We start from the raw sequence: 12,624 nt of genomic DNA, 5'->3' as shown, positions 1-12,624 counted from the left end.
ATCAAGTCTTTCCTCATTTTTAGTGGAGGTTTGGAAAGTCGCATTTTAGAAATGTTTGTGAAGATTGTCATATGTCTTCAAATGCAATAGGTTTCACTGCCATTTGTTCACACGTCGAGCAAAAGCTGATGATTACTACGACGGTGTTGCTTCATTTAGTAGTAATAAGGTTGAAAGTGAAGGCTCGACCTGATGGACCGGTATGACCTGATCATGCCATATAATTGTCATGCACCATGATAAACATGCATACTCATTATAATATGGTCTCTTAAAGCCATTTTTTAAATCTCGATTGCATGTTATGAGCTTGGTCACCTTGAGCTTTACACACATTTTTCGATTTCGCAAAGAGTGTCTGCGAATTGTTAGGCTTTGTATTTGAGCTGCAGATATGAACAGGCCTGGTGACATGGTGCTAGAAAATAGCACATAAGCTTAGGTCTTCCTGATCAAGAAGGAACAATTTTCTACACCACTACAGTTAAACTTCGATATATTGAAGTAGGTAAAATTGGCAATTTGTTTCGTTATATTGAAATTTTATTGTATTGAAATTCGACCTTTTGTGCAAATAAGTACAGTCGCCGATCGATTTTTCTTACAAGGGGCCGCAGAACTTTCTGGATTATCAGGCAATCCAAAAAATAAAATTTGAATGAGAAAAAAATTATTTTGATGAATTTGCGAGTTGGCAACGAACAATACGGTTTCATGCCACCTCGACAATATCTTCACATCAGCGGTACAAATTAAGCGAAGTCAGCCCCGCTTTCGCATGCATTCTACCCTCGCGACTGACAGTGTCACCCGCACTGGGACGATGCTATCAGAAAAAGTGCCTGCAGCGGGGAGAGAATGCTCCATGTGCCTCTCGCATCAAAGGGTCACCAAAACTCGAGATTATGCAACCTCGCATACTAAACGTGCAGTAAGACAGCTTACATTGTGCCACGCCGTCTTGGCATGCCCACGCTTTGCACATGCGGCAGATTACCTCTGAAGCAGGGTGCGTGGCTATGTATGCACCCAACCACGCTCACAACCATGCGCAGCCACGGCCGAGACGCGTGCCAGAAATCGCAAAGCGCTTAACCCCCCACCCCGCCTCTACCGCGAGCAAGCTCCCCTCTCCTTCCTTCTCTTTGCTTTGGCGGCACTCGTGAAGCCACCATCTTTCTTGACTCACCCCGCCGCACTTTCACTCGCACCTGAAGCACACAGAACTGCGCGGGCCGCAACAGGATCTGATCGCACTTGGACTTTATACCGAACATGATGCGCTCTTGTCGTGCCACGCGCAATTTGAGAGATGCATTTGCAAGAAGTCGCTTGTAATTCAATCGTATGACCATCTGTCTGCGGAAGTTTCCATTTATTGTCTCGGCATTCCTTTGCGGTGGAATCGAAATTTTCTTTATAGTGAAATCGCACACAAACACACTTTGTTATATTGAGGTTCTAAATACATGGTGTTCTATGGACAAGAGGTAATGAAAAGTTAAATACTTCGTTATATCGAGAACTTCGTTATATTGAAGTTTGTTATATTGAGGTTCAGCTGTATAAGCATGCATACTCATTATAACATGGTCTCTTATAGCCAGTTTTGAAATCTCTATGGCATGTTCTGAGCTTGGTCCACCTGGAGCATTACACTTCTTCAATTTCGCGGATTGTCTGCGAATGGTTAGCCTTTGTTTTTGAGCTGCAGTTAGGATATGCCTGAGGACAGGTGCCACAAAACGGCACATAGCTTAGATCTTGCTGATCAAGAAGAAACAATGTGCCAGCGCTTAATAATTTTGTAAATGTATACATCTCAGCTAGTTAGCGAGAACCACTATGTTGCAGCTTGCATGAAAAGGGACAAACAAATGCGTTATGTATATATCCTTCTGTGTGATGAAAAAGAGGAGTGGTCCTGAACATGCAGTGTGCAATGCGTAGGAATGACCTGCACCCCATGATCTATGCATACAGCCGCTTTGCACACTCCAGAATTGCTTTGACAGCTGTGTTGCCTGCGTGAACAGCAGGACGTAAAAGCTTAGCCGAATTTTTTTATTTTTTATGTGTTTTATTCAGGAGGATGGTGGATGAGGAAGGAGGTTTGTTGCAACCATGGAGTCACCATATGTAAGCAATGAAAATCTCTCCAGCTTCCATTAAAATTTCTTTATCTGATACTACAAAGTTTTTGGGAAAAGCATTAACAGCAAAGATATACTAGTCCCTAATAAATCCTTGCAGAAAATTGATTAGTATTTAACAACCACATAAACCCATTGCCGCGTCATGCTAATCTGCAGCATCGATTTCTGGCACATAGAAGACTACATGCTTGAAAAAAGTATATGAAAATATAGGCTCACCCACAGAAATTGAAGGTGTTTTTGTATCTCAATTTGCACACCGCGTAGCATTCGAGTAATTTGAGTTGCATGCCTGCCAATTCTCCTGAATATTTTATAAAGCTTACGAAATTGGGCTTGTTTTAGAATTTTATGAATGTTGTGTCTAATTTTACAATTTTAGTTCGAGAAAAAGTTTCGCTCATCTGTCTCTGAACCTCCTGTTCGTAGTTATGTAGTGGTGGAAGGACGCAAGAGAGGTATTTTTATATGTAGAGCTAGTTTATACAGACAAGGTCTTGAAGCAGGCAAACTCAGCAACACCAAGGTTGCTAAAGAAAATCAGTGATATAAAACAGTGCGTTGCTTGCAGTATTTGGTGTACCAAGTTTGTTGCTGCTTGTGTGCTATGACTATTGGTTAATCATAATTCAAAAATATGTACCTCTGAACAGGTGCATGCTCTGAGCAAGCTTTAAACAAAGCACATGATATCCCTCTACTACTCCTTGTCACATTTGTTGGATTTTATGAATTTTATTGTTCACAGGTTGGCAGGTATGGAGTTGTTTATTGCTACACAATCGTAGTGCACTTCTTTGTAAAAAGCTGTACTGCAGAGAAGATGCCAGGCTAAGCAAAAGTATTGGCAAAATAAGCAAAATAGATATTGCCTGAGGTAGTGGTATGCAGCTTAACATTTTTCGACAAGGTAACCACCATGCCATACAAGCACACATAAAATGTTTTTTTAATGTGCAAAAGAAGCAGATGCGCCGTGCGGCAAACAGCGTTTTCTCGTGATGCCGAACGCCACTGCAGATGGTCGCACAGCCCAGCATGGTGGCTGAATTTGACCAATAGAGTTTGACACCACTTTACTATAATGGCGACACCCACAATACTCTTATTTATTTATTTATTTATTTATTCATTCATTCATTCATTTATACCTCAAATACCCCTTTTGGAGTTTTACATGAGGGGTGGGCATATCTAGGTCATATTTTCAATGAGTGCCTTGAAAGATGAATGACTGGAGTGGTGCACCACTTCAGCAGGTAGATTATTCCAGTCTTTCACTAAACTGAATGAAGAAAGCATTTAGATGAGTGGTGATGCGAGTGGGAGGGGGATAAACAGCCTTTGAATGGCTATGACGGAATGAAGTGCGATGTGCAGGCATGATGCCTGTCTGGTGAAGCAGCGAATGATAAAACGTAAGAGAGACACAGTCTTGCTGCTTTGCAGTGGTGCTCAAGGGTTGGAAGGTTCAGAGATGACTTAAGTTTAGCGATGCTAGTGTGGTAATAGTAGTCAGAGTGAATGAAACTTGATGCACGATTCTGTATGGATTCCAGTGCTGTTGTCAGGTTAGATAGGTATGGGTCCCACACTGAGCATGTGTATTCCAGTTTGGCTCGAACAAGTGTTGAATATGCAAGTAGGTTTACTGAAGGGGGGAACAAGATGTAGATTACGGCGCAAGTAGCATAGTACACGATTGGCATCATTGCTAATGCTGCAAATGTGTGAGGACCAACCGAGGTTACTGGACAAGTTAATACCTAAGTACTTATAAGAAGTCACAGCACATATTTCAGAACCGGCGATAAGATAATTAGCTGGAATAAATGACTGGCGACGGTAGAAAGTAAGTAGTGCCATTTTATTGATGTTGAGAGACATTAGCCAATTATTACACCAAGTTTCAATGACGTTAAGGTTAGACTGAAAAGCACGAGAATCAGCGTCATTAGTAATAGGATGAAAGGTGAGGCATGCGTTAAAAAAATTACATTCGAGGTTATTCTAAGACAGCATTATGGCTGGTTCGGACCATGTTATATCAGGAAAGTTAATTTCATCTAAGAGGAATAGTTGAGCATGACTAAATGACATTCTAACAGTTTGCAGTGCCTCGTGGAAGTGAATAGTGAAGGAGGTGCCTGAAGGAAGTGAAGGAAGCATAGTGAAGGAAGCATTATTCACAGGCTGTGCCGCATACCTGGTGCGGTGGCGGCTTCGGGCAACAGGCATCCTGCAATGAAGGCTGCCTTGTGATGCCTCCCTTACGACCTGGCGTAACTGACACTCCCGAAGACGAGGACGATGACGGCACCGGGTAGAGGGGGCCTGCACGGGGCTGCTGCTGCAGCCCAGCGAGGAGTACAGGGCTCTGGGCCATTCGGTCCAAGTCCTGGTCCGGGTCTCGCTGCTTGACGCGTGAGTCGAACGCCGTCTCGTAGATGTGCCGCTGGCGGGCCATCTCGTCGGCGGACAGCGCCCCCCCTGTGGCAGGGCTGGTGTGCGCCGGAGTGGGGCTCTTGTTGCGCTGCTCTTCGGCTCTCAGCAGCCGCAGAGCCACGGCGGCTGGGCCCGTGTCCCAAGGGTCGCAGTACTGCACATCGCCAGCGTCGTCGCCGCATGCCTCTGCTGCCGACGCCGCTGCTGATGCTGCTGAAACCGATGTGGACGAGCATTGATACCTCAGTGTGCACATATTGTGATAGCACAGTTGAGTTTCGTTAAGCTTACACCAGTTAGTTAGACACAGCATCTAATCAGACCAGGTACCAGCAGGCCCAAAGCACGCTGAATACTTCCTTCGTTTGAACAAAATCGGCCAATTTGAACTATCCTGGAACAAAAGGTAAAAAAAAAGGGGGAACATAAAAGTGAGGACTTATATTCTCATTTTTTTTTACCCCTCGCGTTTCGAGATAAACAGATTCCTTCATGCCCAACTCACAGTTGCATACTTCTTACTAATTTTGCATGTGCCCTCGAAGTCCAAATAACAAAGGTTGACATGTTAGGTGGGCACTGATGTAGCAGGGAATTGCATTCTTATATCTACTTTATCACATCTAGAGTAAGACCTTTCTATAACAAAGTTGAATGGGAGATGAAATTCACTAAAACTGTTGCTTCGTTATAACCGTCCTCTGTCCTTACAGCCAACATTTCCTGCTGGCAGAGGGGAAGTTACCACCAGGTAGGCTAGCCAAAAGCGATGTAACCTGCTTCCATGCACCGGCAAACAACCGCGAAAGAAAAAAAGAAAGAGAGCGCATTGTGTGAAGATAATTTTCTGGCATAAAAGTAATTTATTGTTCTGGACTGCGGTATATGCGCTGCGTCAATTGATCGAAGCCGCAGTGAACTACACAGGTGCGAAGTCAAGGGGCATGCGAGGTGGTCCCTTCCCTTATCCCAATTATGGACCCTGCAAAATTCCGCCATATATGTTGTTGAATTCCACTACCTTGCCATTTTGAGCCTATCGGAGAGGCTTTAGCAGCCTTGTGAGCCAAACAAAGCTGACAAGATGGAGAGATTAAACAGTGCCCACAATAGCACGTACCCCTGAACCCGTACATTGTAAATCTTCCATTCTTATCAAGCCGCCCGCCGAGCAGCCAATCCTATCGAAAATGACAGTGCTGCGGAGTGCGAGTCGTGTCGGAGTCAATGACGAAGAACAAAACAATGCAAGAAGAAATGTGACGTTAGAAAATACGGCCCCCGATTTTTATGTTCGCGGTGATTGCTCGGCTTATCGCTGTTTTGTGAGTGTGCCAGTGAAGCGCTGCAAGCCCCTGATTATGTAAAACGCCTATTGTTAGACGCGAGTGGAAGCTTCTAAACAACAGCAACAACAATAAAAGCGATTTCTTAGCAGCAAACAACCGTTGTGCGAAATCAGAGGCTCAAAATGCAGTAGTGCTTCGCCAGTATGCTCACCAAATGCTGATAAGCCGTGAGCGATAACAGTGAAGCCACGAATCTCTCAATTTTTCGCGACCACGGAGGGGTTAGACAGCGCCACATGTACTGCAAACCATGCGCTCAGCTACTCGTTTCATTCCGTAATCGGGAGCGACAGCATGGTGACAGCGGAGTGCACTCAACCAAAGTGCAGTGTATTGTGTGCATAGGGTGCGGGAGCGTAGTGTCTAGCAAGTAATGCTAAACTTTACCGATCAGGTAACGCGCAGTTGATAGCCCCATGATGTACGGAGTGAACTGTATGCTTTGATGAACTGCGTGTTCACATGAATGTTTATCCCTGCATGGTAAAAGGAGATGCTTCGGCGGAGAAATTGGCGGCATGCCTTTGCAAAGCTACATCCACACGTAGATTGAGCCATCCTCCCCCTCTTCCGTTGCGGGAGAGTAGTGCGGAAGTTGAGCGGCCACTGACTCGGCAGCGCGGCTGGTTCGATGCATTGCTAGATAGCAGACAACTCGCAGAAACCTTGTAAGTTGTACTGCCCCATCAAGCGAGTACAAGAAACGTCGCGCGTCGTTAGGTTTGGGGCTAGTTGGCGCGACGTCTTCAATGAAAATTCGGTATGAAATAATCGAAAATGTTTGTTATGTCCGTGTATACAAAACTTTTGCTTAAATACAAGGAGACTTTAAATGCATGGGCACTTCAAGGCATATTTCAAGGCTTCAAATGCATGAGAACTTCAAGGCTAATTAGAGTTACTTCATTACATGTGTAGTAAACTGCTCAATATAATGATGTTTGAATGTATCTATCGTCAGCATAACAGTAAACGCTATGAACGGTGCTTCAGAAGGCGTCCATACGTGTGATATTCAGTGCAATCCACGTTTCATCATAGCTCTGCGACATTAGGTGCTATACGTCAAAAGCTGAGACATAGCTTGAAAAACGAAGCTCGAGGTAAGAGGATAGGACAAACGTGCAGTAATCACTAATCAGCACTAATAGTACTAATCTTTCATCGATACCTATTTCTCTCAGTTTAAAGATCAGCTTATTATGCGGAACTTTATCAAAGGCTTTGACAAAATCTATACAAATAACGTCAATCTGGTGCTTCTGATCTAAGGCTGCAGCGAGATCATGAACTACTTCAATTAATTGTGTAATGGTAGATAGTCCAGTACGGAAGCCATGCTGGGATGAGTAAAGTAAACTATTCACTTCTAGAAATTGTAAATATTGTTTTGCGACGATCTGTTCTAGAAGTTTACAACTGATACATGTGGGTGAAATGGACGGTAATTATTTACAAGTGTGCGATCACCGCCTTTGTACACTAGTATAACTACGGCCCTGTGCCAGTCTGTGGGTGGAGAATGCGTATGTAATGATTTCTCGAAAATTATCGTTAAATAGTAGGACATCCTTTCAGCATAGCGCTTCAGAAATTCAGGACAAATTCTGTCAGGTCCACTAGATTTTTTTCCATCTAAATTCAGTAGCAATTTGAGCACCCCTTCTTGTTTGATTTCCAGATTTTCCACTGGGTAACATGTAATATAGGGTAAATGCTCGTCTGTATTCGTGTTTGTATTATAAGTAAACACAGATTGAAAAAAGTAATTAAAATGTTCGGCAATGTCCGCAGACGTTGTTAACTTTACGATGTCTTTTACGATTTCTTCAATTTTATCTTTCCTACTGCTGAGATATCTCCAGAATTTTTGTGGAGAACTTTTTAGGAACCCTGTCAGTGTTTGTTCAAAGAATTGCTTTTTGGATAGTGTCAGAGTACGCCTTAACTCTGTGCGAAGTCTCAGTATTTCGTCCGAACCTTTTTTCTTTTTACGCAGTCACTTTAGTTTTCTTTTCATGTGAATGATGCCGCGGTTAATCCAAGGTCGGCATTGTTTACACTTTTTTTTCGAGTTGGCACAAATCGGTCCCACACAATGGTTTACTATATTTTTAAATTCATTCCAAAGCTCATCTACAGTTTTTTCCTTTGCATGGTGCTTAAATTGGTCAAACGAGAATTCCAAAAAATCTAATATTGAATTCTCATCAGCACGTTTGTAGTCCTTTATCGTAATTACAGGGGAGCATTTCATATGGGACATACTGCTAGTAGTCACATTCACTACAATCATTCTGTGATCGGAAATACTGTCTTCAATTGTCAACAAATTATGTTCTATATTATTGGATAGGAACACTAGGTCCAATAATGACCGCGACCTAGAGGTTAGTCTTGTGTGATCTTGAACGATTTGATTTAGATTAAAGGAAAACATTATATCTAGTAGTTTATCAGCGCTGGATGCTTCAGCGCTGCTGCAGAGTAGGTCCTGCCAGTTAATGTGTGGTAAATTGAAGTCTCCGGCCATAATTTACCGTGTGTTAATATGTACATTGTTGCACAAGAATGTGTTCAATCGGTTTAGGAAGTCCAGCGAAGTCGAAGGTGGCCGATAAATTGCACCAACTAGATAAGCGACACTTTGAAAGGAAATTCTGCACCAAACTGTTTCAGGGATGTCACTATCAATTAGAGCCGCATGGACAGAATTCTTTATTATGATACACACCCCTCCTCCACGTGAATCGCGGTCTTTCCTAAACATTTTGTACCCAGGGGGAATAATTACGTCATCTTGTATACCACAGTGCAGCCAAGTTTCTGTTATCAAAACCATATAAGGGCTCTGTGACAGCAGCAGAAATTCTAGGTCAGTTGTTTTGTTAACTATGCTGCGTGCATTTAAAACAAGAAAACGTAGCTATGACGTAGGTGATGAGCCGGGCGTCACCATCAAACTTGTTGAATCGTCTGGGTTAGGCAGGCAGCCTGCCACATCAAACTTTTTTTGCTTTTCTTTACTGAATGTACTTTCTTTAAGATGAAATGAAAAAAAAAATACCGCACCTGCGAAATGTATCAGAATTACGACCAATTGATGAGGGGAGTGGACCTCATCGACAGGTATATTTCATATGCTAAGACGAAGGTCAAATCTAGGGAATAGGCCGTTTGGATGCTCAGACATTTCCTTGCTGTCTGCAATGCGTGGGTCGAATACCGTCACGATGCAACAGCACTGCACCTACAACAAAAAGAGGTACGGTCTGTCCTGCCTTTCAAGCAGGATGCAGCCAAAACATTAATCAGATCTAACCCAAATCGAAATCATACCAGTGAATAAAGGTACGAAAGTAGACCAGCAGCTCCAGAGACCAGACTGGCCTAGCTGCCTGACGGCAACATGAGAAAATTGTGTTGGCAACTTCTCAGAATTTTGTAAAATTGAAACTGCAATGCCATGCAGGAACAAAGACTGCAAAGCAATGTCGAGAGTTTCGTGTATGAAATGCAATGTTTTCTTGTGCCTGCAAGGGTAAAATTGTTTCGTTTATTTTTTCCATACTCCCAAATAATGTCCATGTTTGTGGACAATCTTTTGTACCGTTTGGAAATGAAAATTTTTTCACGATCTTTTTTTCTGTGCAATTATTTATTTATTTATTTATTTTATCTTATTTTCAATACTCTCAGGGCCATAGGCGTTACAGAGAGAAGGGGCACACAAAATCGGTGGAGGTTCACTTAAATTTGATGACATCGGCGATGGCAGCGACGAAGGCAGGGAGATGGTTCCAGTCATTCCCAGTTCGAGGAATAAATGAATTAATTCAAAGGCTAGTTCGACAGCGTGGTATGCCTCTAATAAAGTTGCGGTCAGTTCGTGAAGATATATAAGATGGAAAGAGGAATGCATGTCTGCTCAAACAAATCTTTGAGAAGGGTTGGTGTAATAAGTTCTATAGAAAATACATAAATGAAAGTATTTACAGTACAGAGAAAGAACCGAAAGACCAAGGGCTGATTCATTACAGATATGCTTGCTGTTCGGGAGTAATTTGAAGCAATAAAATGGGCAGCGCAGTTTTGGATAGACTATAAAGTGTTAATTAAGGTTATCTGAACAGGATTCCAAATGGAGCATGCATATTCTAGTTTAGGTCTTATTAACATCCTATACAGATGAAGCTTAACAGTGCTGTTAGCAGCTATGAAATGGCGCCGTAAGAATCTGAGCGTGCGGTTAGCCTGGTTAGATATGTAGTTCACATGTATTTTCCAGGACAGATTGTATGGTATGTGAATACCCAGATATCTGTATAATGAGACAGGTGATAATGAAGTGTTATTAAGAAGATAGCGAGGGGTGTTATGAAGGCAGCTGGAAATATGCAGGTGTTTGTATTTAGTGGCGTTAAGCGTCATGAGCCAGCCGCTGCACCATGAAGAAATTGCATTCAATTCCGATTGTAAACATGCTTCATCACAAGGATCAGTAATTAAATTATATAGCACACAGCCATCTGCGAAAAGTTTATATGGGAGATAACGTTGTTAAGAAGATCATTAATGTAAATTAGAAACAATAGAGGACCTAACACAGAACCTTGAGGAACTTTAGAGGTTACGGAAACAAAAGGTGAGTCATAATCAATAACTGAGGCATATTGGCTACGGTTGGAAACAAAACATTCAATCCAGCCTAATACCTCATCATCAATATTAAGGGAACCGAGTTTAATTAGCAGTGGATCATGAAAAACTGTGTCAAACACCTTTTTCTGAACGTCTCCTGACTTCTGAAACCATTTCAAATGAAATGTTGAAAATATTTCTGTTCTTCTTGTCTTCATCTTTTTCGGTAGTGGAGAGGTTAAGTGCGATTTGTACCTACCTTTTCTGTCTCCTTACAGTGTTCAGTTTTCAGTGCTTTTACAAGGTTTGACCATGCCTACCAGTGTCAATAAATTGTTTTCAAACTGGTCACATGGTTGGCCGCTAGATGTTGTTGATGAAAAATGCACTAAGGGAGGCAACTGAGAACAAATCATGACCATTTGGTTACAGATGTCTGGTTAGTTGTGCAATACACTCTCCCCCCTCCCCCCAAAGTAGGCACCTGGATCTACCCCTGATGGTACGCACGTACAGACTGTCCTTTTGAAAAGTTTTCAGGCCACTGAGCTCATGACCAGAGTTTACTCTGAACAGTGAATGGGAAACGTATAGTATATCCATGATGCTTTAACTCCTAAATCAGGATTCTCTAACAACCGTCAAGCATCAGGTCGCACGCGTCATCGTGTTCTATAAATCAATAGGGTGAGGGGGATTCTCGCTCTCATCCTTGACAGCCTTGGAAAACCGAGAGTATGACACAAGCCTCAGGACAGCAGCAGTTTTTATTTATTTGCGGCAACTTGCTAAGAGAGAGAGAAAGAGAAAATGCATACAATGTAAGTTTTCAATGCTTTTTAACTTCTCTTTTACTGTACTGACTTACGAATTGTTGCATTTATATGCAGTATATTTTAGAAGGTGACGTTGGACATTTGAGCTATTTATGGATTAGTTTCTCGGTCACTGAGGTATCCTAACTGCATAAACAGAAGTCAATATCGTCCACTTGTGAGAAGGCGAGAACATTCGCGTTAGCTCAACGAAATTTTCTCACCAGCTTCATCCGCTGTCTTAGAGGCCTTGATGCCGGGTTCGCTATGGATGGCAGAGGACGCCGACGCAGAGCTCGAACCGGAGGCCTGTGACTGGTGCGGTGGCGGCTGAGGGCTCGACTTGCTGCCACTGTTGCTGAACCGCTGGTTCTCGGCTGTGTTCTTTGACGATGACGAGCCGCAGCTGATGCTTGGGGATGTAGGGGCCGCTGCACAGAAGAAAAAGTATGGCGAGCTCTGAGACGAGCACAATAACAACCTTCATAGCATTTAGCATAAATACAGTTTGTCTAAGAAAACCTGCCACACAAAAGTCCAAAATTTTTAGTCCATCTAGAGGTCGGTTAATGAAAGTCAAAATTTTCGTGCATAAATTGTTATTTTACTTTGTTGTTGTTAACTTGTGCTATTACAGATTTTATCTGCTTTTCAGGAAAACTTCGACTTGACAATGCTTTAACGACATAAGAGATAGCACTTCATAACACTTAGCATAACGGTTAAACATGACGCGCATCGTGAAGCTTATGGGTCTTTGAAGACATGCCGAAATCTTGACCTACGGGCGCTTTTGCATCATAGTCCCGATCAACATGCTGTCGCCGCGATCAAGAAGAACCTTTCTTAGGTGCTGGTGTCAAAGCTGTCAAAGAAAAAATTCCCAAGACTGCAACAACCATCGTCAGTACATTCTGCCAATCACTCCGACTACAGTGGACTACCACACCTGGCCCTCGACTGCCCATTTACCAGAGCCAAGCTTGAAGCAGCCCTTAACAGGCTTCACGAAATATGACTCTAGGAAGAGATAGAACAAATAACAAAAAAACTGACTCGCCATCCCGGCCCTGCAAAAGTGGATGTCCAGCAAAGCTGTTGAAAACTTCCACTAAAACTGCTGAAGGGGGATGCTTTATTGCTTTGAGTAATGGTAGTAATGGGAGCAATGGTAATTTTCACAGCACGCTGCTGGTTGAATTGCCGCTTCTTTTTTCT

At 42.7% G+C, this 12,624-nt stretch overlaps 1 protein-coding gene across 1 annotated transcript in view; it reads right to left on the bottom strand.

Annotated features, from left to right (window-relative positions):
• LOC126542336 (uncharacterized) overlaps window positions 1-12,624 on the bottom strand; it is a 76,012-nt gene that overhangs the window by 35,802 nt on the left and 27,586 nt on the right. The window contains exons 3-4 of the mRNA XM_055077393.2: window positions 11,631-11,837; window positions 4,363-4,814 (exon numbers count right to left, since the gene is read on the bottom strand). Of these exons, the coding sequence (XP_054933368.2) occupies window positions 4,363-4,814; window positions 11,631-11,837 (659 nt within the window). The remainder of the gene's footprint in view (window positions 1-4,362; window positions 4,815-11,630; window positions 11,838-12,624) is intronic.

The sequence above is a fragment of the Dermacentor andersoni genome, chromosome 2 (assembly GCF_023375885.2).
Source record: "Dermacentor andersoni chromosome 2, qqDerAnde1_hic_scaffold, whole genome shotgun sequence".
NCBI classification, from domain to species: Eukaryota; Metazoa; Arthropoda; class Arachnida; order Ixodida; family Ixodidae; genus Dermacentor; species Dermacentor andersoni.
This window is presented reverse-complemented; position numbering and strand designations above follow the sequence as displayed.